The sequence below is a fragment of the Pseudochaenichthys georgianus genome, chromosome 11, assembly GCF_902827115.2.
Source record: "Pseudochaenichthys georgianus chromosome 11, fPseGeo1.2, whole genome shotgun sequence".
Lineage (NCBI taxonomy): Eukaryota > Metazoa > Chordata > Actinopteri > Perciformes > Channichthyidae > Pseudochaenichthys > Pseudochaenichthys georgianus.
The window spans coordinates 23,955,265-23,983,247 of record NC_047513.1 but is presented as its reverse complement, the minus strand read 5'-3'; the positions used below and the strand labels follow the sequence as shown (position 1 = coordinate 23,983,247).

Sequence of the window (27,983 nt, the reverse complement as noted above, 5' to 3'; positions counted from 1 at the left end):
TCCTTCCTTGACAGCTGTCACTGTACGCTGAGGTCAAGGGGAAAGAAGCATGGCTGCGTTGTTTAGAGGGTCGCGAAACCTATTGTTGGGGGGGACAAAGCATGTCGACCTTGCTTTCGGTAACGTATTCGCTTATGTTGTCAGTTTCCTTGTGACGTTTTCCCCCGTGTGTGTTGAGGGTAAAAGGCAAGCGGAACATAAAGGGCTACAGCCTGTTAGCTAGCTCGTTAGCCAACTGAAAAAGCTGTGAATATTACTGCTCATGCTCGTTAAGTAAGATAGTGCGGACACAATGTCCTGAGTCTGTCACCTGCTGCGTTGTGTTCAGTCTACAGTCTGTTAGGATAGTGTGCTTAATGCATAATGAAATGTGATGCAATAGCCAGCAGCAGCTCATTTTAATTGACCATGATCTCTTTGTTAAAGACACCTTTAGAGTCTAGATGGATGGTTAAGATATGGATTGAGCTCTTATTGTGTTAGTCTGCTCTGGATGTTGCTATTCTGAATACACCAATGTGTGTTTTTCTTTACACACATTAATAGGTAGCTTTTGATTGCAACCATAGACACAACGCCCACTCCTCCTGCCCCTCCTACAATATAACAAAACTTGTTTTATTGTATCAGAAACAGTGAATGTGGATATAAATTGTCCTTGTTAAGACACTACTTGTAATTCGAAAACAATTGCCATGATAGTATAGTTACACTGCTCCTTACTTCACTGCATTGAACTCTCTGGTGTTCAAATTGTTGTTCTATGAAGTATGAACTGTTGCTTTTTATTCTTTAATGTTGTCATTGCATTGCAATGGTGTTATTTGGCTACACAAATAATTTCCCTTAATAATGGCAACAAAAACAGTGCTCTCTCTTTTCCCCTGGTACTACCTTCATGAAGCAGACGTGGTCTTTCCCCATTCCTGTACAGAAAGTCTCAAAGTCCATTGTACAGTAATAACAGCAATCACTTCAAATGGGTTACCACACTTGTCTGAACAGCAACATTAGCCATATTATTATTATTCTCTTAAAACATCATCATAACCGTACATGTTCTAGAAAGATAGTAAATAGTGTCATTAGTAGCAAAATATGTGGTCATTTCAATCTTTGTTATTTCATCGATCACATGTAGATAATTATGTTACCAACTGATGGTGTGTCATTAGGATAACACTTATGTTAGGACAGTTAATATCAACTTGAAGGAATAGTTTTATCTCCAGAGTAATAGCGTTGTGATGGAGTATAGTATATGATGAGGAGGTTGTTACATTTACAGTAGAGATTGTTGTTTTTGCTTCACTGTCCAGGCCTAATCCTATTGCTGTGTTCTGGGTTCAGTGCCAGGGTTTCCACTCTGTTTAGTACCTGTTAACCTGGCTGGACCTTGGCTGAACCAGAAGTGTTTAATAGCCTGGCCAGACTGCGCTGAAAGCTGGTCTTAAATTACAGAAAACAGATTTTCTCTGTTGTTATTGATTGTAAATAGAGAATTTAAATCTTGAAAATATACATTTTGTCATTTTGTATGTTGCTTTTAACTGGAATGTTTCCTGATAGACATTAGCCATAGAAACCAAAGTTTTCCATAAGACTGCTAGTAGAAAGTAGTCTCACCATCATATTAAGTACTCCAATATTCTAATCAACTGCACTATCTTTAGTAGATAGCTACTGTGTATAACTTGTGTTTGAGTTGCTCTGGGATTCTTAATTGTCTCTATCTTTTCCACACATCTAATGACAACTTTGTTTTCCTCCTCAGTGTCATCGCGATCAATGGCTTCAAAAACCCCCATTGGGTTTGTTGGCCTGGGGAACATGGGCAGCCCCATGGCCAAAAACCTGCTAAGAAACGGTTATCCTGTTATTGTCACTGATGTCTTCCCTGAGTCTTGCAAGGAGCTGCAGGACATGGGTGCCCAGGTAACACTACATATTGACATTTTAACAATTAACAGAATATAACCAAGTAACAGTAAACCAACAAACTTGACAATTATTGCAAGCTTTTGCGAAGCAGTTATTGAAACTTAATGCAGATCTTTTTAGAAGAGCTACAAAATAAATATGTGCTATGGGCCAACAGCTTCTCATAAATAAGAACTTCAACACATCCAATGTGTTAATGAATATTGTGTTGTTGATCTAATGTTTTGTGCAATTTTGACTCCAATCTTTAGGTAGTAGACTCTCCAGCAGACGTGGCAGAAAAAGCCGACCGCATCCTCACAATGCTCCCCTCCAGTCCAAATGTGATTGAAGTCTACACAGGTCCAAATGGCATCCTCAAGTAAGCATCATTTACTATTCACGCATTCATGCAACCCTAATGTACCTCTTAAACAATTATAAGACAGAAACATCACAATTGCAGCATGTTAAATGTATGAACAGAGGGGCTTGGCCAAACATTTGCTATACATGAAGTGTGAATGCTTTTTGTTTTGCCCTCTTTAGGAAAGTGAAGAAAGGAACCCTGTTGATTGACTCCTCCACCATCGACCCTGCCGTATCGAGAGAGATGGCCGTCGCTGCAGAGAAGATGGGTGCTGTGTTCATGGACGCTCCAGTGTCAGGAGGTAAGGTGCCAGCCACATTTGTTTCAATGTTTATCCCGTCTCTGCTAAAATGTCACAGAATCGTTCATATTCTCTGCTCTCGAGTTTCACCATGTGCAGAGCTTTGTTTCTCTACTCACACATGAAGCAGTGGAGAAACAGCTGAAGTGAAAATAGATAACGTGGTTACAAACAGACTCCATAATGATTGACATGATAACGTCATGGGAGACTGTTGTTTTGGTGTTGTAACCAGAGCTATACCAGTTAATATTCGGTTAAAACAGATTAGTGATGCTTAGGGGTGTAACGGTATCCGTATTCGTCCCGTACCGTCACGGTTCGGCACATGCAGTCACACGGCGAATGCGCCTTTTTTTTTACGAGTGGGAAAAAAGTGTCATTCAGGGCAGTATCCACTACACTATATATAATCCAGGGGGCGGTATTGCGCCTAAAAGCTGTTTGCCAGCCGCCCTTAAACAACAAATGAAGAACAAGAAGAAACAACAACAAAACGAACAAAATACAAGAAGAAGAAAAGTTAGTATGGCGATTTCAAATAACACACAGGAGCTAGAACCCACCTGCTTCTTTTAAATCAGCTGTGTGGGAACATTTCGGGTTCCCTGTGGACTACAATAACGATGAGGTGTGCGAGTGGTGGATCGGACGAGGACGGTGTGTCGGCGTTGTTCTACAGCGGTGCGGTATGCTAATGGTAACACACGCCAAACATGCTAAATCATATCAGAAGGCATCACCCAGATTTGCCAATCACGGAGCCCGGCAGAAGACAACAGCAGTTCAACAGCTGATCCCCGCTGTTTTTAAGAAGCCAATAGACATGAGAGCAGTGAGACCAAAATAAATAAAGGAAGCTTTTGGCATAATGTTTTTCAACGACTTTGCACTCTGGAAACACTTTCTTATTATTTATGATGTAATATTTTCAAGACATTCTTTTTAGTTTTACAGCTTGATGAAACCTTTTAGTTTGAAATCAGCCATTATAGATAATATGGCCATCTGAGTGTGTGGTGCTGTTTGTGGTTTGTTTGTAACTGTTTAATACAGTTAATTATTCAAAATGTCAGAGTTCCTTATTTTGAAACTGAAACTTGCACTACTGTTCAAAAATAAATAACAACAAACCTGGAATTACGCATTTGGGATTTTTTTTTGCTTTTTCTTGTTGTACCGAACCGTACCGAACCGTGACCCCCAAACCGAGGTACGAACCGAACCGTGACTTCTGTGAACCGTTACACCCGTGTTGCGCCTGCATTGTGAATCGTGAAGTGCTGCAAGTGATGTAATGAAGCGCCGGAGCCTTTTATTAGGATTGGACATTTTGCCTGACTCCTATTTAAAAAGAATTGCCTTTTTTAAAATGCTACAGTGGTTGTCAGCAACTGGTCACATCTTAACTTGTGAGCCTACAGTTAACACACCAGTTATCATTTACTGGATGGATACTCAACCCCTGGCATTTGCTCACGGTGTTCTTCCCCACTGTTATGGAGGAAAGAACAAATGGGGGCAACAGTCAAACCAGCTTCAAATGTGACACATTTAAATGTGCTGGGCGATGAATCTCGTTCATTTCAATGTGAAGAGCGTCTCATGTTGATTTAAAAAAGTAATTGTTAAATATTTTGAAAATAAACTCACTTATTATTAAATAAACGTTATTAAAATAAATTTAAAATAAATATATTAAAGTGTTAAATTGGAGAATGGAATTAGATGTTTTGGTCAAATTAGTGTTTAAATAAATGTGCCCATTTGCTGCACACAAGCAGTCATCCTATATAAAACACTGCATTATTAAACATGTGCATGTGTTTGAGTTGCTGTCTTTCTCTCTAATGTTTTTACACCTGCTAAGTCCATCTCTGCATATTCTAGATTTTGAGATCTGTGTGTAATTTTCTGTTTTTGCTTATGCAAGCTTTGTCTCAAGGAATCTCCGGTTTTCTTTCTTTCTTTATGACGAACTGTAAACCAGTAGTTAGGCCCTTAAGACTAGGTGTGGATGGCGTTATCAAAAGCAGAGTCAGACTCTTGGTTCACTTAAGAATACCAATCATAGTGTTCGAGCCATGACCCCTCAGCCTTACTTCTGAAGGGTCTTATTCTCTTTTGTATATCTAAACTATAGGACCTTTTGGGTTAGTGCTAGGACATGGGTTGTAATTACTGAGCGGGCCAGCCAGTAGGTGCCCTCTTGAGGTTTTATTGCTGCTTTTGACCAGAGGTCTTAAAGGCAAGGTTAAGGTTTTAAGTCCTCATTATGTTGGTGCTGTCTCCCTGTGACGGCTCTTTGACAGAGCACAGGATCACCAGTCGTCCTTAATGGGCTGAGCCGCTGTGGAGAATCCCGTGTCAGAGCTTTTCATGTTGATGGAGCCGTAATGGCGGGTATCCCATGTTAGTGCCTTTCATGTCAGATAAAGAGTCATAAAGAGGAGAGAATCTGCCCTCACATGGAGTGCAGGAAAGGAGAGGAGGGAGATAAGACATGAAGGAGACACATCGCAGTAAAACTGTCCGTCTTTCTCTTTCACACACACACATTTCTTATTTTCATTCAGGATTACAGTGAAGGTATGCTGACATTCCTGCTCATCTGGTGACTAACTCTGATCATAACAGATTTGCCTTTTATTGCACACTCTTTAATTCATGCACAAAACGCACTGTATTCCCCGCCCTCGCCCTGACTAACACAGACTTAGCCCACACTGGCATGTTTACCAGCTGGCGTCTGCAGAACAGACCCGACTGCAGTCAGTGAGATCAGAGCCTTAAGCCTGTTACTCTCCCTTAACACACACTCTGTTTACATACTATAGACAGTTCACAGTTTGTGTGTGTGCAGTCCTCTGTGAAGGTTCTTCCTTTCCTGTCACTTAACTATGCCTCTTTTACTAGCCTGAGATGACCAATGATTTACCTTCTACCTCTGGCCTCTGCAACTAGCTGTGCAGACACTCTTCTTTCCCACACAGTGTCACCTTGGGACATCCACACGTCACATTCAAGAGTGCATAAAAATACAAAGTGCATAAAACAATCACTTGCCCCGAAATGTAAGGAGCATCCCGGTTTTTGATTGTTGTTTGTCTTACAAAAAAACGTATATTTAAAGATGCCACGTCTTTAGGAATGTGATGAGCATTTGTAATAGTTTCTGACATTTCTTAGAAAGATAAATGTTTCTGATGTCTTTAAAATGCACACACTTAGACTTTCAGCCCGACTCGTGAAAGGTAGTTTGTGTGTGATCTTAATGTCCCAGGCTAAACATAAGGAGACATACATTTCATGAAAGATGGTTTCAGCATGTGGCAACTTCTTTCCCAATAGCAAGCAGTGTGAGAACACGTTTTTAGAGAGTACTTGTCCATGGACAAGTGAGTTAGGCAATTTACTTGTCCGAATACATTTTTCACTTGTCCAGAATGGACAAAAATTGGGGCCACTGGAATCTTCTTCTTCGTCATCGTGCATCACACATAGGGTTGGGTATCGTTTGGATTTTAACGATTCCGGTTCTGCTTTTCAATTCCGGTTATTTTCGTTTCTCGATTCCGGTTCTTTGAGAGGGTGAAAATAAGTCAAACTGGGAGAAAAATATATTTATGAAAACATTAAGTCAAATCTGTATTCATATTTACAAATCACTTCATACTGTTGAATTTCTTACGGTTATTGAATACAATTATATAAAAATAATCTCTGCATTGTTTAGCTAGTTCTAAGTGGTGCAGTTTGAGAATGTACAATTGGCCCAGTCTCCTCTGATGTTACACTGCAACCTGCCTGCGAGACAGAGTCCAACCACACATGTCCAACACATAGGACATAACCTAATAATAATAATACATTATATTTATAGCCTATAGGCCTAGCGCTTTTCTACAACTCAAAGACGCTTACACATGTCCTGCAATACACATGCTGCAGCTGCCCAGCTGCTCACTGTTTGTAAAAGTAAATAAATAGTATTTTCATTTCAATAATGTACTTTCTATACCCTGCTTCATAAACAATACTGACATCCCTGTGCTCCTCCGAGTCTGGGGGTCCGGGGATGTGAGGACAGCGCGAGGACACAGACAGGGAGGCTGCTTTACTTCATAAAGGAAATGGCGGTCAATATTAACACAGGAGCTAAAACGCTTAATAACCTTCATTACGTGTTAGAGAAAGAACATAAGAAAGTTTGACAACGATGAGGCTGTTAAACGGGCAGCGGATCCGCTGTGTGTAGAAAGAGAGAGAGATGCTGAGCCGCACCGTGCAGCGATCAGCTGATACAGAGCATAGAGAGAGAGAGCTGCGGTCCGCGGGGCTCGGCCTCGCCTCCTGTCCTCACAAGTCTTATTAATCCCGATACGGACAATTGTTATTTGTTCCTACTCGGAACCGAGTTTTGCTTCCCAACCCGGCCACTGTGCTACACTTCCCGCCCCTGTACAGAAAGCAGCGAGATGCATTTCCTTAGGAATCAACAAGCAGAACCGAAACTAACACTTCTAAACGAACAATGCTGGACACGTACAATTTGTGAATGAGTTCTGCCTTTTGTAAACTGAATGTATGAATAATTTGTCAATAAATTAGGGCGAAAAACGTCACTTGTCCGCCGGACAAGTCAATTGAAAGATCTACTTGTCCGATATTGTAAATAACACGTCCCGGACGGTAGGATGTGTACTTTTTCGCACACTGGCAAGAAACATGACCACCTCCCTATCCCTAGCCCACTGCCCATCTCTCTGGGTGGGATATGAGGTTACATGCTCTGTTCCAACCAGGAGATGGCACCCTACCCAAATAGGGCATTGTCATCCTCAGGAGGTCTGTGAGTATGTTTGACAGCAGCTCAGCTCAGCTCTGACTGTGACCAACAGTACTTATAAAATGCCATATATATATCCACAAATAAACCAAATGTTACATGTGAAAATAGAAATTGTCTTTAATACATAAAAAAACAACTGGCTTATTCTCAAGCAGACACACAATGATGATACACATTGATTTATTCTATTCTTTTAACATCATTTATTATATTTGAATGAATGAACTTTATAAATATAGACATTTTCTAATAAAAATGTATTTAGTCCACTTGGTGTAACGATACACTCGGCACAGACTTGCTGATCCCCTGTAAACTCTTGCAGACACAGTCTGCTCTTTTTGTGGTTTCTGCATTTGTTTTTAATTTAGGTTTTACTTCTAGATAAAATTAATCCTTTCGTGTATGTGTGGTGTGTGAGGTAGTGTGTTTTACACAGAGATGTGTATGTGCATTGTGTGCGTCACTAGAGGTTTGGCATGCCAACCGTGGGATCTGAATAGTGGAGTCGCAACCCTTTTTAAAAAGATCTATCAAAAAAACTGTGACTTTCTTCTCGTGGGTATCTTGCCTGCTTTCATTTTTGCACACCGACCATTATCTTGGCTTTTGCCCTGCAAGACCCAGCTGTGTCCACACACACACACACACACACACACACACACACACACACACACACACACACACACACACATATATATATATATATATATATATATATATATATATATATATATATATATATATATATAGTTTTAATCTCTGAGCAAACACTTGCATAGACACAGTTATATTAACTTAGACACTGGCTCGTCAGGCATTTGCTTGCACACACACTTCTCCCACTCTCTGGTGTCCTTAAAAGCGTCCGCATGCAAAGTTGACCCACAACAAAACAAACTCTGATGTCACAGGCTCAGGGTGTTGGCACGGCGATGGCAAAAATAGGAGGTCTGGCTAAAAAGTTGCGGGGTCGTTAGCAGTAATTACCCAGAATGCCTGTGTTTGTGTCTGTGTGCCCATGGTGGGCTGCCACATTGCTAACGGACGATGGCTTTTAAAAGGCCCTAAAAAGCTTTCATGGTGTTGTTCCCAGCGCTGGGAAAGTCTGCTATCGGGGCAATTGAAAGCAAGAAGGAGCTGTTGTGGGACCATCGGCACTCGAGATATGTTGCTTGTTTGCGAGCTCTTATAATCCTTAGCTAACTACCTCTTTAGGCTGAGACTCAACACCGCTCTAATCATAACCATACCACATCAACTGAAGCCTGAGTGTTGCAGTGTGTCATTTGCCGACAGTTTGAACGTCATCCTCCAGCCTGTAGGAGCGTGTTCAAACCAACGCTGGCACCAGTTTGTTCGTCACACAACACTGCAGATCCACTGCATGCCGACTGATGCAGACTCCATTTCTCCCTCCAGGCAAACAGGACCCGGGGCTTCTCCCACAAAATAATCTTTTACTATGAGTAACCCTTAACATGTAGTCAGACTTGAAATGCAGATAGATAGTCATCATTGTATTTTTTAAAAAGGTTTATTCTTGCCCTTGGACATAAGATTTGAACAAAACACTTTTATTGACATTACACTGTCTAAACTAATGTTTATTCGTTAAAGCATGAACTTTGATACTTGAAGTCAACCTCTAAATGTTCTTTTTGTCTCTGTTACTTCCCTTGTATTTCTGAGCCTCACTGTGCAGAGTAATGTATGTGAAGAGTTTGAAACAGGAAACCAGTTTTCATATTCATCTGATATACGAGTAAGTTTCTCTGTGCTTATTTGATATGTGAATGTAGGAGGTATGAGCACACTTTTCATAACTAGTTCGGCAGCCCATCTCAGTCCAGTAGGTGTGATTTGAGTTTTCATTGACATTTACATAGTTGGACTTTTGGGAAAAACCATGTTAGATATTAATGTTCTTACCAAGAATATACTTTTTATATATCTTACAACAGGAAGCCTCTCCAAGTTTTTTCGCAGAATTATTTTGGTCCCAAAGCAATATGATTTGTTTTGATTGGGTCACACATTTGAATCACAGTATAACATGATACCATTTTCTAAAAATAGTGACATTTTTTGATAAATGAGTTCGCATGCTTTGGATAATTTATTTTCCATGATGGGCTTTTTTCTTGGCTCTATATGGTGCATTAATGTGACGCTGAGAACTCAGACTCTCACTTAAGTGGTTGAAAGTAGTAAATAAAGACTCAGTAGCCAGTTCAGACCAGTCTAACTAAATGTTTGCCACTGGTATGCTTGGTGAGAGGAAGCAGCATAAGGGCTCTGAAGGCAGTTAGTGAAGGTTAGTGGTATTTTCTGACACTGAGTTAAGGAATCATGTTGGACGGGCAGGGGGTGTTGCTGTCGCAGTCCGTCAAGTTGATGGCTCACCAGTACTAGAGAGCGTCAGTGGTCCAGAGACTAGATTAGCATAACAAGCCTTTCACTGACGGGTTCTGGTGACATAGGGGGAAAGAGGGGGGGCAGTGGGAGAAAGGGTGTAGGGCGGTAAAGTGACCAGGGATGTCGATGATGGAGGGGTGGTGGGGGGGGGACTCTAGCCCATGCTCCAGATGGGGCGAGACCCACAGCAGCTGGGGACTGGCTCTCACATCTCTGCCCGTATGTCAGCTGCTGTGTGTGCAGGCACATCGTAAGCTGGTGTATGAGCAAAACAAACAATCTGTCAAATGTAGCTCAAACGTCAAACTGCATGTCACTCACCCAAAAGGGAATTAGCATTCTGTCTGTATCAAGGACAGTTTCTGCACTAGAGCCATAATAATTGGTCTGCTTACAGATTAGTCTATTGACTGATAAATAATCGGCTATAATACAAACAATTATAATCCAATAACTGTTTTAATTAAGTAATTCTACATGCAGACAATGGCAGGAAATGCTGTTTTCAGCGTCTCGTATAGAGATTCCCTTGTTTTTTCATTTTAAATTAATACTAAACTAAATGTCTTTTCAGTATTAAGTCCAACCTTTTTCTCTAATGGAGTATTTTAATGGTGTGGTATTGTACTTTCCTTAAAAAGGTATACCATAATTGTACTTGTTGATAGAGTAGTTATAGGGAGAAAGAAGTTGCAATGACAGAACAAAAGTCTACAAATAATCTTAGCCTAACTACTTTCATAATGAAGTCACTTTTTAATGCAAAAACACCAGAAAATGCTGTTTTCAGCTTCTCAAATATGGACAATTCCTGCTTCTTTTTTTATTATCATTTGAAATAGAATATCTTTAGGTTTTGGATTGACAAAACAAGACATTTAAAGACATAACCATGGCCTTTAAGAAACAGGGATGGATACTTTCACTACTTCTGAAATGTTATGGACCAACAATGAAATACTTAGTTTAGAAAATAGGGTGCAGATTTAATAAAAAATGTAAAAAATCTTTGAGTGCAGCTCTGTTCTGCACTTCAACCGTTGGATTGTAAGTGTGTTTGTGTATAACTGAGACCAAGGATCATTATTAACTTGTTCCGTCGTAGATGAGTCTCATTGGGCCGGAGAAGGGATCGATCGTGGACCTTTCCTGCTCCCTTTATCCTGTGTCACCTCCCATTGACCAGCCTCTCCCCCACGGACTGCAGCAGTTACTCATGATGATGATGATGATGGTAATGATGATGATGAGGGCTTGCCTAGTGGTCAATGGACAGGCATTACAAACTAAAGCCTTAGGGCTGTATTAACATTAGTTTATAAGAAACTATGTTGACGCTTGAATTATCTCTTCCGTTATTTTCTTCTAAAAACCCAAACTTCCACTCGCGGTTCTCACGGAGCGTTTCCGTGCAGCAGTCAGTTCTCATGGCTCTGCGCTCGTTAACTGGAGCCGATAAAGAGTCTGTTTTCAACACAACCTCCGAACATTAGCAAAGTTGGCAGACAAACTGTTGAAAGTGCTGATTTCTTTTATTTAGCGATTTTGGTTTCTGCTCGTACAGTTTCACGCATTTACTTGATATCCGTTGTGCTTTTTACAGCGTCTGCTTGGGATTTTAATTTGTTTGAGAAAAAGATCTGCCCTGGGGTGTAATTATAATGGTGGGCCACATGATGCTGCGTTGTTGGCCTGTAAACATCCTACCCCCACTGGCTTACACTGCCAACAGTCAACTCCCATCGACAAAGCTGTTGGGCTTCAAGTGTGAAAGCTATTTTCAGTCTGACTTACAGATTGCTGTCAGGCAAGCAAAAACATAACATGTGGATATTGTTAAGAACTTTAGCAAACAATACGAAAATAATGCCAAAACCAGAGTTTGTTTACACGAACTACATCTGGACATGGACTTAAGCGTAACCCTTAATCACTCCTGGCGTCCTCACAGAACATTTACATTATCATTTTAGGAAATAGGGAAGAGCTCAAATTATATTATAGGTGTTGTTTTTGCTTAAAGTGTTTCTTTGTATACTCTGCGGGAGAAAAAAGGGTTGTGGCTTGTTGTCAAATGCGTCATTCAGTAACAAACTCTTTTTGTGTGTGTGTGTGCGTTTGCAACTGAGTGTGTTGTTTGCGTAGCCTCATATTCACAAATGTAGCTTCATTTAAACCCACCACCAATAAAAAAGTGCCTACTGGTTAACATGCGGCTCGTAACTCCGAGACACGGCCTCAGAAGCTCAGACTGACGTCTTATTGGCGGGCCAGCTCTGGGATCTGCACCTGTCTCTGGTGTACACACACACACACACACACACACACACACACACACACACTGCTACTGCATGCACACACACACCAGAGACATTCTCACTTACTTTGTACATACATGCGCCACTTCAAAAAGAGTTTAAAAGGTTATAACCTTGTCATGAATTGCTTTGGTTGATTGTGCTGTGTGTAATGAAAGAAGTGCTAATGAATTGAGTGCTCACTACAAAACCAAAGCTGTTTCTCTGATCTTCCTTCGCCTGTACACAGCCAGCTTCACCCTCTCATGTTTATGGTTGATGACTGTCGTCGAAGCCTGCTGTCAAGCATCTGTACTAATGGGGCTTGATTGCCTGCTTATTAACTTGAATCTTGTTAATTGAGGAGATCAGATGAAGGAGATGTATGTCTCCTTTTGAATTAAAGCTAACTTGCACGGGCCACATACACACACACACACACACACACACATATATGCACATTGTGTGGTGCCTCCATACGTCATGCAACATATTATTGGAGCGCCTTACTCTTTCACTCTACAAATTAAAAGCCACAGAGTAGCTCATTAATATTCCAGCCAGCTTCAGCGTACTGTGAGAATATGTGTGTTTGGTTATTTCACAGTAAGGACCAACCAGAACTTGTCCCCTGGAGCAAGATGAGAGAAAGTGACCGAGGAGAAGAGAAGTTTTTTCCCAAGGGAATTATTTCCCAAGAGGATCGCCTGCTAGACATTAGACTGATATACATGTTTTTTATCCAAATCTCAAAATTATATTACATATTTATTAAGTATTTTTTTGGCATTATATACGTAACCTCTCCATTGTGGAAGTGTTTTCAGTATTTGCATCCCTCCTCTATTCTTTCCTCTCCATCTCAACCCTGTATCTTCTATCATAAGTGCCCCCCCAACCCTCACACACACACACACACACACACACACACACACACACACACACACACACACACACACACACACATCTTGTCTTCCCCCCCTAGGGGGCGTTGTGTAGTTGTGCAGTGCTAACGATCCCGGACTGTCACTCCCGCTGGGATGGATGAGCCGGCGGGCCCGGCGCTCAGGAAGCCTCATTAGGATTCCTCTTTAATCCGTCTCTGACAGGACCAGTCCGAGAACGGGATGTCCCCTCACACACACACACACACACACACACACACACACACACACACACACACACACACACACACACACACACACACACACACACACACACAGTAGAAGCATAGCCAAGACACTGCATAGACATCACAGAATAACACACAAACAAAACACAAATGCACTTTTGCCCATGCACAATGAACAGACTCGCTGACACCCCCAGCACACACACTGTTATGCTAATGATTTGTTATTCTTCCACCAACAAGGATCTTCCATCATCCCGGTGTCACTGCCTATAGAAATCCACTACAGATCATAAGAGCTTATTATGGGTGATTAGTTAATTTGAGGGAGGGAGAGTTGGGGGGGTCGCTGGGAGGTAGGAAGAGAGAGATCGTTTTCCTTCTCTGCTGTCATCTCTAAAACTCTCTCGCTCTCTCTCTCTTGCTCTCCTTCTTTCTCTCCTTAGCCAAATATATTGATCAGCACGTTGACTGTGTTATCAATAATCTCCTCTTTAGTCGTCCACAAACAGTGGTCTCCACTAATGAACCAGCACAGTTGTCACACTGCTCTTTCTGTGCGTCCGTGTGTGTTTGTGTTGATGTGTATTTGCCTATTTGCCTGTTAGGGAGAACACAAGCCTGAAGAATGAAAACTAGTAAAGGAAATAAGTGATAAGATGTATTGAACTTTTACAACTATCTGTAAGTAAGATGCACTCTAATCGACTGTGTCATTATTTGTATGATTATTGATACATTTATAATGATGGCATAGTCGAGAAAAGTGTTATGATACTTCCGCCGTGTGTATCACAACTAACTTCAACTATTTGGCCAAACAAACAGTAAAATCGCCATAAATCTGAGCAATCTGTCACCAAAAGAAACTGTCCTTATATTACACTAAAATAGACTAAGTCAGGCATATAAATGACATTAAAAAAGACAACAGAAAGTCACAGAAAGGATCAGAGTCTATCATGTCTATGGTCTGTGAACCATATGTGTGTATGATGGGTGTGTGTGGCGGCCTTATGTTAAGCGTGTGTTTGCCGTGGTCCATCGGCAGCTGCCGCAGTGTGGGCTTCGTTGTGTGGCCCTAATGACCTGCTGACAGCTCAGCACTGACACACACACACACACACACACACACACACACACACACACACACACACACACACACACACACACACACACACACACACACACACACACACACACAGTGTAGTGGCATCATACACTTGACAACAGAAGAGCCAATTAAAGAAGGGGGAGGAACAAGAGATGTATATTTATGTTTATGGATCATAGTACAGTAAGTCTCCTCGCCTCCCATATCCTCTCCCCTTATTTCCTCTCCCCTTATTTCCTCTCCTCTGTTTTCCTCTCCCCTCTTCTCCCCTCCCCTCTTCTCCCCTCCTCCTCTCCTCTCCTCCCCTTTCCTCTGCAGTAAAGTCTATAATGTGACTTCAGCTGTTTTGTCCCTGGTAATTCCCTTTTAATTATTAACACTGACATTATTAGGCTTTCACTATTAAGAGCCCTTTCATTAGAGCCAGACGACACCCTAAAGAGACATTTGAACTCTCTCTCTCTCTCTCTCTCTCTCTCTGCCTTCCCTTTTCCCAGATAACTGAAAAGTCCCTTTGCATGCAGAGTCACAGTCTTTTTACTTCAGTACTTTTCTAAGTATTGTGTTTGAGATCAGAATGATATTACATTGTTGTCCCTGCGTGAGTTTGTGTATACATTATGTGTGTACCAGCTGTGCTGTGTAATGTGTTAATGTTTGGAGTTCTTCAATAAAGCATGCAAGGAACACTGCCATTGCACAGGAGACTCAGGCCTGCTGGGTCGAGCCCACTCTGAAAGGGGTTAGTTCTGCATTAAGGACCCTGTGGGGTGGGCAGAGGGGGGGGTGAGGTTGCCTCCCACAACATGGCACGCTCCTTAAGCCATCAGGCACGGTGAGGGACGTCTAATTGAACATGATAAAGTGTAAAGTTAATTACCCCTCACGCCTGTCACTGATACCCCCATGAGGGGGGCTGGCCTTAGGCACAGCTGGTGTGTGTGTGTGTGTGTGTGTGTGTGTGTGTGTGTGTGTGTGTGTGTGTGTGTGTGTGTGTGTGTGTGTGTGTGTGTGTGTGTGTGTGTGTGTGTGTGTGTGTGTGTGTGTGTGTGTGTGTGTGTGTGTGTGTGTGTGTGTGTGTGTGTGTGTGTGTGTGTGTGTGTGTGTGTGTGTGTGTGTGTGTGTGTGTGTGTGTGTGTGTGTGTGTGTGTGTGTGTGTGTGTGTGTCAGAGAGAGTAAGGGTGACAGGACAAAAGGCAAAGGCTCCCACGAGGGTTGTGCAGAGGATGATGGCAACAATCGGCTTTTAAAGATACCTCTGTCCCTCTGGTGCTCGACTACTTAACACGCCTGTCCCACTATGAGTCCAACACACACACACACACACACAGTACACATTTGACCTTTTACACACTGTTGTTAGTGTTGAAACAGTCAAGTGGCTGATGTATTATGTTCTTTAGTGTGGCAAATCTACACATTTTAGTTGGATACACCTGTTTACTCAAACTGCGGCTGCGCTATTTTTTTTTGTCACGTTTAACTCACTCTTTAACCTTGTATAAAAGTGTGTAGTGTGTTGCAGGCAGAGCTGTTAATCTTTTCATTATGTCATGATCTGATTTGATTTTGGATTTGTGAAATATCATTGCATGAAGGCATGAAAGTACGTATAACGTAATTAAACATTATTTTAAGGGGAAAAAAAGAAACTCCCTTGCAAAACTTAGACAAATGGTATTCATGCTACACTTGGGCATTAGTAACATTTCACTTTTTGTTTAGTATTTCTCAATCCTCAGTTAATTAAAAAATAATAAGTTTAAGTTATACAAAAAAAAATAGGCTGTCTGATTAGATAAATAAAATTGGTAGGCAGTTCACACAATAATGCTTAATACAACTTACTTACAACTTTGACTGGGTGTGTAGGATTGTCCTCATTGTATCTTAATCTATGTTTGTAGAAAAACATCTTCAATTTTTTAAAGTTGTGAATCAAGTCAGAATATTTATTGTCGGGACCCCCTTGAAAACGAGATGGTGCATCTCAAGGGGTTTATCCCAATGAATACAATTTCTATATATATATATATTACAATATGTATTCTTACACGAATCAATTTTCCCTCCAACACTATTTTCAGGTCCACAGGTCTGGGTCGTACTATTTCAGAGCCAGGGATGGACATGATGAATGTGTGTTCACCCGAGTTAAGATCAGCCCAGTTTGAACATGTGTTCTGCGTTCAGGTGTCGGCGCTGCCAGCTTGGCCAAACTGACCTTCATGGTGGGGGGAGCGGAGGAGGAATACACCGCTGCGCAGGAGCTGCTCACCTGCATGGGAGCCAATGTTGTCTACTGTGGAGGGGTTGGCACTGGACAGGTAAAGACTAATGCATGCTAACACACACACACACACTCTCACACACTCACTGCCTTGTTTCAGTAACTTAAACACATACTGTACTTTATATATGAACGTACTCCTTTCCATGATTTGCGTCTTTTCATTGATTACATTATATTTTATTTATTTAATTAATAGGTATTTCTTTTTTATCCTATTTATTGATTTTGTCTTTTATTTTACCGAAAGGGATCACCATTTAATTGTTTTATTTTTTAGCTTTTACTGCTGTGTCTCTTAAAGTGTTTTTATTTATTTTTTATTTGATGCTGCATGTAAAACTCTGGTTGTGTTTTAAGTTGTGTTTGTGCTGCCCCTGATGCAAGAAAAGTGCTATACAAATAAAGCTTATTATTATAAAAATAAACAACTCATGGTTTGTGTATTTAAATATTTATAAAATGCACTATAATATTGTTCATTTTGAACTTTTAAATGACAGTCTATTATTCTACCATCTTTCCTTTAACATAATAAAAAAGGAATCTTAAGCAGTTTGAATATCACACTTTCAAATCAAATCAAGTTTTATTTATATAGCACATTTTTAAAACGATTTTTGGTCGAGCCAAAGTGCTGTACATACAATAAAAATACTTTACAATAAAAACACTTTACAACAAATACAACAGCACAAATAAAAAAAATCACACACAGGGAAATGTCAGGAGTCGTGCTCCGCTCAGACAAGAAGGCCAGAGAGAAGAAGTGAGTTTTAAGTGTTGATTTAAAAGCCCCTAGGGTCTGGGCCGACCTCACATGGAGGGGCAGAGTGTTCCAGAGCCTAGGGCCAGCTGCTGCGAATGCTCGGTGCCCTTTAACTTTTGAAAATTATTTAAAAAATAACTAATCCAGGAATTGTCATGCTTGATGTCTTAGTGAAATATCTTTGTAGGTAGCCACTTGATTGGCACATTCACAAGTCTATAGTATCTGAGTATGATGTACCTTTTTAAATGTATTCACATCCTGTATTACATGTTGTCTTGGAAACCTCATTATACACAAAATAAAAGTGCCTGTTCTGTTTTAATGTAATCTTCTGTAGGCCGCTAAGATCTGCAACAACATGCTCCTGGCCATCGGGATGATTGGGACCGCAGAGACGATGAACCTTGGCATCAGGTACAGTCGGCCGATGCTGCGCTAAGCTGCTTCCTGCCTGTTATCCTAAAGGGAAAAGCAAGGATGAAGATAGATTTACATGGGAAAACACTTTGCAGCAGAGCAGAGACATTCTGACACAGGGATGTGATCTCTGATTGGGCTATTACAAATGGATATACCTTACTTCAACTTATACCACCTAAGCTGTTAAATGGAAAATGAGCTAGTAATCACAATATATTGCTCGTGCAAACCAGTGAGGTGTAACTTCATGTCAAAACCAGCTGTTCAGTAGATCCAGTGGGCTTCCTTTTTCTTGTTGAGGGACGTGTAGCAGTAGACTTTTCCTCCTGAGCCAAGCAAAATCAAGATATTTGTTTATAAGCCGTACAATCACCATGACCTTCGAGGTGGCACGTTTGAGGGTCCCTCATTTTAACCACGCATGATATTGGCCCTTTGATATAGCTGTCACTATAAAAGCAATTGCTACATCAGGTGTGTGTGTGTGTGTGTGTGTGTGTGTGTGTGTGTGTGTGTGTGTGTGTGTGTGTGTGTGTGTGTGTGTGTGTGTGTGTGTGTGTGTGTGTGTGTGTGTGTGTGTGTGTGTGTGTGTGTGTGTGTGTGTGTGTGTGTGTGTGTGTGTGTGTGTGTGTGTGTGTGTGTGTGTGTGTGTGTGTGTGTGTGTGTGTGTGTGTGTGTGTGTGTGTGTGTGTGTGTGTGTGTGTGTGTGTGTGTGTGTGTGTGTGTGTGTGTGTGTGTGTGTGTGTGTGTGTGTGTGTGTGTGTGTGTGTGTGTGTGTGTCAGCCCAGCCCCGATTGGGAGCCGCCTATGCTGGAGAGAGATGGATGAGGGGGCGGAGCCAAAGATTCTGATTTACATCTACTGATTGAGCTCTCACCAGTATCCTGTCACAAGCCTGTCATTGAACACCGCCTAGATATCCCATCATTCATCATGGCACAAAGGCTGAGAATGATGGGATATGAAGTCTTCTGAATTAAACCAAATCATTTGGATATGACCTAAAATATGTGGCTCATCGAAGGATTCAAAAGTATCTTAACATCCAAATCAATCAATCGTTGGTTAAATTGTTAGGAAATTAAGTCTACACATCAGTTATTCTTCACATGAATGAATTAACCTGAGCCATCACAATAGTTTTTTTGACCTCACAAATGTGAATTTATAATCTACTTTATTATTACACATCCCCTGCCAATAATAGACTGTTCCCTCTGTTTAGTGTGTAACTATTATGCATTTGTATGGGTTTTGCACCTTAAATGGTTTGTGTTTGTGTGTGTGTGCGTGCGTGCGTGCGTGCGTGCGTGCATGTACGCGAATTGCTCTTCTCACAGTGCAGCTGTGTTAGTGCCGCTGATTTATCTGTGCTGAGACAGAGGAGGAAAATTGGCATGAGCAGTCGCACATAAATCCCCCCACTAGGCCTCTGAAATATGAAGGCATTAAGGGAGCAACACAGATTTACACATTGCCACACTGTCTCTGATGCACACACACACACACGCACACGCACACTTTGACACACAGATTCACATCCACAGACACTGAAGACAGCAGTTTTCTAGCAAACTGCGACAGACTGTGCACATCACTGAAACATATGCCAATGAATAAAAGGATACGAATGCTAACTACGGCATCCTTTCACTTTGATTGTGAATTATTTTTTACATGCAAACTGACCCTTCAGTTATTCAGTTATGATTGTGTGTGCGCATACATGCATGGTGTGTGTGTGGGTTTCCATGTTTCCCCCCCTTCTTACTAACCAATCTCGGGGGCTTTATTATGGGGTTTGACAAAGACTGTCATCGTTTAGAGAGAGCCCACACCCGTAAATCTCCCATGCTGCATTGCGGCCCAGCCTCTTATGCAGAGAGGGCGCTCTCTTAGCCGTATATATGTACACACACACACACACACACACACACACACACACACACACACACACACACACACACACACACACACACACACACACACACACACACACACGACACAGTCATAAACAAAGGAAACCGAACACTCACAGCCAATTTACAGGAAAATGGCAATAACATTTTATCATGCTGGACTTGGGCCTGATAGAGCTGCCCTTTCTCGAATATGTGTATGAGTGTGTGTTTCTCTTCCAACCTATACACACACACACACACACACACACACTTAGACACATACATGCACAGTTCCGTTCGTGGAGCTAATTTGTTGATCTCAGATGGAAGCTCGGGCCGTCTCCAACAGAGCGTGACGTTTTCTTAGTGCAAGGAATGGCCACGCATGACAATTATGAGCACACACACACACACACACACTCCCCAGCCCGCATACACAGCCTATTATTTGCCGTCCTTCTCGATTGGCTTTTTTCCCTCCATTCCTGTTTTCTGTCCCTCCTCATTTTTATTCTTTCCTTTTAATCCCTTCATTTCTCCTCTGTCTGCCATCATTTTTGCACGCAGCCAACCAGTCAGTGGTAGAGGCGGGCAGCAGTGATTTTAATGATGCACATGAAGATGAAAGGAGAGGAAAAAGAGAAGAGAGGCGACTGGCCCAGGAAGGGATATGAGGCTTTTTACGGTTCACCTTGCACATGTGTACCTGCACTCATTCATGCATAAAGACAAGCAGTCACAAGTAGGGACACACATATTTGCTCTTTTATTCTTTTATGAGGAAGACAACGGGCGGATCTAAGGGCATAACAACAAAACCCTTTGTGTTGAGAGACAGAAATAGGTTTGCCACAGGACACACAGATGAACATCTCTCCCCCCTTTTAATGAATTGTGAGCATATGTTCCGATGAAGATTAAAGTTGGGTGATAAACGCGCTTGTTGCCTCTATAAATGGGATAGTAAACGCTTGTGTGTGTATATGTGCTCGTTAGCACTGTAATGTAATAATAAATTGGGCACGGGTTGGCTTCCTCTCCTGTGGCATCAAACGAGGACGAGAAGCTAATCGCAATGAAACAGACAGTTAATATCAGCGCTGCAAATGAACTCCACCTGCTAGAGCCCTCCAGCACATCAACACCCTCCTCTCTTTTCTCCATCTCTCTCCCTCTCACTCTCACATTTCTTTAATGTGCAGCGGCATCGCACAGCAACACGTTTGTTTCACCGTTTGTGTCTTTGTGTGTTTATCCATGTCAATCTTGTTAAAGCGTGACATGTCCTCTTCTCCACGCAAATTACCGCAGGCGAGGAACAACACCACTGCGTCAGCTAATAACCACAGCGGTGTGTGTGAGTGGCTGTGCGGGTGTGCGTGTGTGATGGGAGCAGGAGGGGAACTTCATTGATTTATCGTTAACAGAGGACAACAGCTCCCCGTCAGCGTCTCTGGTCGCTATAACAAACGATCTGTGCGCTCGGACGCGCTTTATTGTAGCTCAGCCAGTAACCTTTTCAGCTGCTGACCCAGAACGCAGGGAGGGGCTGCCTGCTTGTGTGTGCGAGAGTGTGTGTGTGTGTGGAGAGATGGGGGGTTTGTGCGCGATGTCAAACATATGTCCCCTAGAGTCCTCAGACAGGGAGGTGTCAGCGGGGAAGACGAGGGGGAGGAAGAGGAGAGAAGGCGGAGGAGATGAGAGGCAGGATGGCGAGGGATGCTTCAGACGGAAACTAAAAAAGCCATCATGAGCGAGACTGACATTAACAAATTGCAAGCTAAAACACATGTTAACTAACACACACGCATATGCACGCATGCGGCTGCACTCATGCCACATTTCCAAAACTGTTTGTTAAAAAAACACGGGACACAAAAGAGACGAAAGGGTAAGGGAGGAGGGAGAGACATGGAGAGTGTAAACGCAATCCCCATTCTTAATTAGTTAGTAGACAGCTAATAAAAACTGTGGTAGTAATGGCAGAATGAGTGCCAGGTGGAGGGAGGGAGGGCAGAAGGAAGGGAGGGAGGGAGGGAGGGAGGCTGCTGGCCTTAAGGACCTATGATGGTTTAATAGTCAAATTGAGAGCAGAAAAGAGTTACAGGCCTGTAAGCAACAGTGAAGTGAGGCAGCCAGGGCTTGATGTGGTCCGCTTTACACTGGCCTTTAAACCGTTAATACACAAAAGCTGCACTACACAAACCGACACAGACGCTATAGTTACACCCTCTTCCCTGTAATGGTTGGCACTTTGTTTCACTCCCTGCTTCTGTCTGTCTTTTTGCTTTTTGCATATCATAGCTTGGAGACTTGCATATGAAAGTGGGTTGCTGCAAAATGGGGCAGCAGAAATAAGAGCGTTCTTCTATACGTGACAGCGAGGTTTATGGCTCCCCTGTGCTGCTTAACCACTTCTCCTCCTCTTTCTTTCATGAAAGAGGGATGATGAAGGATAGATGTGCTGGTAAACATCAATACTGCATTAGCCAGCATTACAAAGCCTTCAGCCATTAACACTGAGGTATGGTCACAGCCTAGCATAAGGTTCAATGGGGGTCACCACGATCACCAGCCGCCCAACACCCATCTTTTTCCGTGTTGCTATTTTGCTCAGTTTTGAAATTGGATTCAATAATCGCTGAGTCATCTGTCCCATTGTCTTACTAGTTTATTAGTATGTAGTAGTTTTGTGTATACTCATTAGGGACATTCATTAGTACAGAATAACAGTGACTTCTAGAAGTGTCCAACGTGTCACACTTGTAGCTAAAGATAATTTCCAACACAAGTTCCTTGATGAGCATTGATAGTTTAGGTCAGTGGTTCTCAAATGTTTTCAATAATGTACTGCCTTTAAAAAAAACATCAGCCAAGTAGCAAAACAAAATGTTAGGGAAAAAATGCCTATATGAAGAGGTACAGTGCAGCGCTGCACCATCACTGTCTGTTTTATTAAAACAACAACATTGTAACTGAGAAACACTTAAATGCTACATTTCAAATGTTTACAATCCGTCACTAAATTCATGGCAAGCCAATTTTAACATCATGCAATAACACTAAGACGACATTAGTTGCATTGAACTGATCTTTTTAATAAGTTGTACTTACATAGTGAGAAACATGGGCTTGTGCTTCACTGAGGACCTTTGTCATTCTGACAGGGAGGCCACTGCAGTTATTACACTTCACGTTTTGAAATATGTGTAACTCTGTTCATATAAAACCCACACTGCTCAAACTTTGTTAAGAGAAAAAGATATATGAGCATTTTATGAGCATGGGATTTTGACTCCTCATTGAACATTGAGCATAATGCTGCGCTATACTTTGCGGCCACACGCCATTGCCAAGCAATGCTTATTGTTTAGGTGTCCTTTGATAAGCAGGCAGTCATATCATTAGCTAGAACTAGCTAGATCTGACAGATTTGGACATAAACACGAGTGAAGTATAACAGGACGCGAGAGAGGGATCAGAGATCAGATCAGCTGCTGCTGACGGAGAACACGCAGCTCTGCATGATCACAGCTCCGCCGCTGTGACGGACCGTTGAGTGGAGCAAAATACACTAAGAGTTAGACCTAACACGCTTAGCTAGTTTATCTACTCTTGAACTAGCTAAACTAGTTATAAATATATTTATTCTTTACTGTGGGGTCACTTATTACAGGTTCAGCGAGCTGCACGAGACTGACAGGCTGTCAGGAGAGGGAGAGGAAAAGAGAGCACCCCGTTTATTGTTCCCATTTTATTATCCAGAATGACTGTAAACCTTTGAATAAAGTAGTTAATCTACTATTGGTAGGTTGTTTAAATGCATTAATTACGTTTAAATAAAATAAAATAAATCTCACGTACCCCCTGCAGTACTGCAATGTATCCCTAGGGGTCCGCGTACCCCCATTTGAGAACCACTGGTTTAGGTAATCATTAAATGACTGTACATGACACACTTCAAACACAAGGACAACCTTCCATGGCAGTACACAGATAATGACTAGTTGGTGTCAACAGCTCTGGTCAATGTTTAACCACACCTTGAAAGCTGAAGAAAACTCTAAAATACTAAAAATGCTCAATTTGGTCGAGCTAGCAAAATCCAGAGGGTTGAGCCTTTAATCGAGGATGCAGTTTGTGTAAAGGAAGTCTGACAGTGTTAATACCATTTTGTTCTGATATGTACTAAAACCAGCATAGCGAGTAAAAGAAAGACTCCTATAATCAACCATAAATGTTGATGTTAACATGCATTAAGAACCGACTGACCCCTTCTCCTCCTTTCCCAGACTGGGTTTGGACCCCAAGCTGCTGGCAAAGATCCTCAACATGTCTTCAGGTCGTTGCTGGTCCAGTGATACGTACAATCCAGCCCCTGGCGTCATGGAGGGAGTCCCCTCTGCCAACAACTACCAGGGGGGCTTTGGAACCACACTAATGGCCAAGGTACAACCTGTCCCCTGTCTTTAAGTCACTTTCTTTTCAATTAAGTCTTGATTAAGCAAAAACACAAATTATAATAAAATAAAACAAAGTCCCAAATCTTCATATTTTGTTGAAGCTGGATTTTTTCCCAGGATAATAACCTTAATGGTTAATAATGTATCAAAGTTGTTAGAATCTAATGTAGTCCTGATTGACTAATTATTTTAGCAACTACGGCTAATTTGCCCTTTTTCTTTTCTTTTTGTCTGTTTTTTGTCAATCTCTTTCTCTCAATCTCAACCCTGTCATTTATGTTGTGTCCCTTTTTAACTGCTCTTTTGTCTGTGTGTGATACTCCCACTCTCCTCCTCACCATCCCATCTGTGACTTATTGTGCGCCACTTCATTTTACTGTCACTGCATTAGCTCTTCTGTATGGGTCAGTCTGTGCCTGTGTATTATTTAGTGCATCTGGGGGTCGTTTAATACACTTGCAATGTGTGCTCTGCATACATAAGCCTGGGAAGTTAAATTAACACGCCAAACTTCTGATAAAATAAGGATATTTATTTGATCAGCCTAGATATACAGAAATAGATTCTATGTTAGTGTAAAAACCCTGCCTCTCTTTCTCCATCTATCTAGGATCTTGGTTTGGCTCAAAACACTGCCACCAACACTAAGACACCCATCCCTCTGGGTTCCCTCGCCCACCAGATCTTCAGAGTCATGTGCGCCCGCGGCTACGCTAACAAGGACTTCTCATCCGTCTTCCAATTCCTACGCGAGGAGGAAGGACAGTGAATGGAGGGGGAGCACAGTTAACTGTGATGTGACCATACATACACCCACATACACATACATACACACACACACACATACACACACACACTACAACCACACACCCCAGTGCCCCTTATCCCACTATGCTCAGGAGAGACGAAGGCCTTGCCCTCCGGCGCAGATCTGCGCTCCAATTAACATACTGTATGTCGGCCCATGTCCCCTCATAGCATTAGCTGAAACATATTTTCAATTCACGACTCTCTCCCTGCATGGAGGAAATGCTAAAACTGACCTTAGATCAGTATCTAGAGACAAAGCAACTCTCTTCCCCGTCTGGGCTGAGAGTGGAAAATGAGAAGTAGGATGAGGCACTGAAGGCTTAAGTATAGCAATCAAATAATATGTGGATTTTCAAGATGATTGATAAGTAATAACTGCATGATTGTTCAAAGTTAAGGTATGCTTTTGTTGGGTTTGTGCTGCGTATTGCCAAATGACCTCTGGCCTGTCATTGCTAAATAAATGAGGACAGAAAAGAAAGCTACAGTAAGGATTCACATAGTGATGGACTTTTCATTGAAGAGACAGTGCAAGAGAGTGCAGAGTTAAAGGCACCCCATTTCTATTGGGAGAAGAGAAAATCCCATATTCTCAACATGTAAGGTAACCAAAGGTAGCCACGCCATGGGCTCAAAGTTCACTTGTTTTGTTACATTTGTCTGTTTATGGCAGGGAGGTGGATGTCATTCAATCACCTCCTCGTCACGTGAGTCATCCTGCCAGTATACACTTTTATTTGTTGATTTCATTTTTCAGTCATCCAGTTTATTTTTCACGTTTCATTTTGTAACAACAGTTGCATCAGCCCTCACTGGATAGACCACTCAACTTCTGCATTACAATACTGTGATATATACCTGGTTATTTTTGCACTGTGTGCATCGCAGTGCGATGTGCCGGGCCATTTTGATACAGTTACAGAATCTTTCAAACTTCTGCTTATCGAGCCACTCGAGTATTATTTTGTAACCAATCTACTCTTCACTACAAAATGTTGTTCTCTCATTGTCTAGCACTTTCTCTCGCCAGGTTTGACTTTGAATATCTCTCCTCTCTAAAGTGTAAGCGAGGAACATTTCCTCCCTGCTCTAAACAAATGTACATAATGTATATTTCATATTGTTGCGTAGTATTGAAGAAAAATCTAAATGGACTGTCACTTTTGAAGTACAATTCATTAATAGTGTCTACAGTTTGTCTTTGCTCTGTTAAACAGATCCTCAGTCACGCTGTAACCTAAAATAAAAGATGTTCTGTGTATCGGCTGTTTGTCTGGTTTTGTAAGGTTAGTGCTGCATGTTGCTGAAGAAGTTGTGCTATCTGTCAAGTTATTGACATAGGTGAACAAAGAATAACCTTTGAGAGTGACTCTGTGGCCATTTTACTTTTTAAATGAATGAGAACAAAAACACCCAAATAGTTCAGTCCCCTTCAGTAAGATTGATCCTCTTGGGACCATAAATATCTGTACAATGTTTATCAATCGACCGAATAGTTGTGATATTTAGAGATAGTGGATTCATTTTCTAACTTTTGAGATCATACCACCATCTACTCATCAGGAACTAAGCATTTGAAGAATAGGTAAAACATTTGACCTAGTATGTGCTCATTATTTTCATCCAGTAAGAGGCTCCTTTGATTCTCTCTGTGAAATCTCTTCAGTTTTTTTTAAAGGTTTTATTTGTGTTTTCTAAGTTTTTTTCTCATTCAATTTGAGGACTTTGATGTATAGATCATGAAGCCCTTCAGTGGTGAACTTATGTTTGTTCGTTATACCAACTTAACTCGATCAATTAACAGGTTAGGTGACCCAGAGAAAAGAAACACAATTGTCAGTCTTCTTTACCTCTGCTTATATCCAGCCACCCTGCTCTTCAGTGGGCTGTTGTTCCACTCTTTCTGCAAAGCTCTTCAGCAGGCCCTCGTATAGTGTTTAACGTCAGACGGGGAGAAATAGCAGCACTAATCTCAAAATGATGCCCTTATTTCCATCATTACAATGAAATGAGGGGAAAAAAACAAATGCGGTTTTGTTTTTTTATTTTACTCTCTTTTTCTGAGGGCTGGTGTTCTTTCGCGACATTTTATGGAGCTGCTGTCGTCTAAGTGGCAGCCGCAGTTGTAGCAGACTGTGGCGAGCCGTTGGTGGCAGGGCTTTTGTCGTGGGCTTGTGACTCACTTAATGTTATTGTTCCTTTGGAAGTATGCACTTGCCGCGACTGAGTGCTTTGAAGATTGTCCTCATCTGATGATAACAAGTATTTCTAGGATTAAATTAAGAAGCTATTGACATATCATACATGTATCTTCTTTTCTACCAACACCATCTTGGACAGTCAAACAATAGACTGGCCTTCCTAGCTAAAGAAGAGCTACGCCTCTGCCGAATTAGGCAGTGTAGCTGATTCATATTTGGGTGTTTTAATTTGCCTGTGTTTTTATAGCAGGCTGCTGAGCCGGCGGTTTCCTCATTAAAGGACACATGAAAGCAGCCTGTAAAGGAGCCTTGGTGTGACCGGCCTGCACTGACGTCTGAAGGGGATGCGAGCGACCGAAGGACCGAGTCCCGAGCCAGCCGGTCTGAGCCGGAGGGCCTCACCCACTCAGCCAGGCAGCCAGTGGTGGGACACCAGACACACCACACTGAACTGTGTCCACTCCAGGATACGACACCAGTCTGATGTGTCAGCAGGATTTCACTGTTTGAGGCACCACTAGTGTTTGTATTGTGGTATTGGACAATAGTGCAGTCTGAGATGAAAGAATTGGCATTATTACTTTTTCAAGGATCGTGCAACCCTACCCTATGACAGTAGTTCTCAGACTTTGAAGGTAATCACCCTCCTGGTTTCTCCCCCCATGCCGTTTAGAGAATAAAACAGCATCTACTATGAGAGTTGCTGCTGTGATATATACACT

At 41.8% G+C, this 27,983-nt stretch overlaps 1 protein-coding gene across 1 annotated transcript; it reads left to right on the top strand.

Annotated features, from left to right (window-relative positions):
- The first annotated feature begins 2 nt into the window (after positions 1-2).
- Positions 3-26,321, top strand: hibadha (3-hydroxyisobutyrate dehydrogenase a). Its single transcript, XM_034094617.2, has 8 exons — positions 3-119; positions 1,775-1,935; positions 2,193-2,302; positions 2,470-2,591; positions 16,598-16,731; positions 17,804-17,880; positions 24,080-24,236; positions 24,861-26,321. The coding sequence occupies exons 1-8, from the start codon at positions 50-52 to the stop codon at positions 25,017-25,019; spliced, it is 990 nt and encodes a 329-aa protein (XP_033950508.1). The 5' UTR covers positions 3-49; the 3' UTR covers positions 25,020-26,321.
- The last annotated feature ends 1,662 nt before the right edge of the window (positions 26,322-27,983 follow it).

Excerpts from the sequence above, each read along its gene's own strand:
- hibadha (XM_034094617.2), top strand. The coding sequence starts at position 50 with ATGGCTGCGTTGTTTAGAGGGTCGCGAAACCTATTGTTGGGGGGGACA. Across the intron at positions 16,732-17,803 it reads GAGGGGTTGGCACTGGACAG|GCCGCTAAGATCTGCAACAA; the intron begins GTAAAGACTAAT and ends AATCTTCTGTAG. Across the intron at positions 24,237-24,860 it reads GAACCACACTAATGGCCAAG|GATCTTGGTTTGGCTCAAAA; the intron begins GTACAACCTGTC and ends CCATCTATCTAG.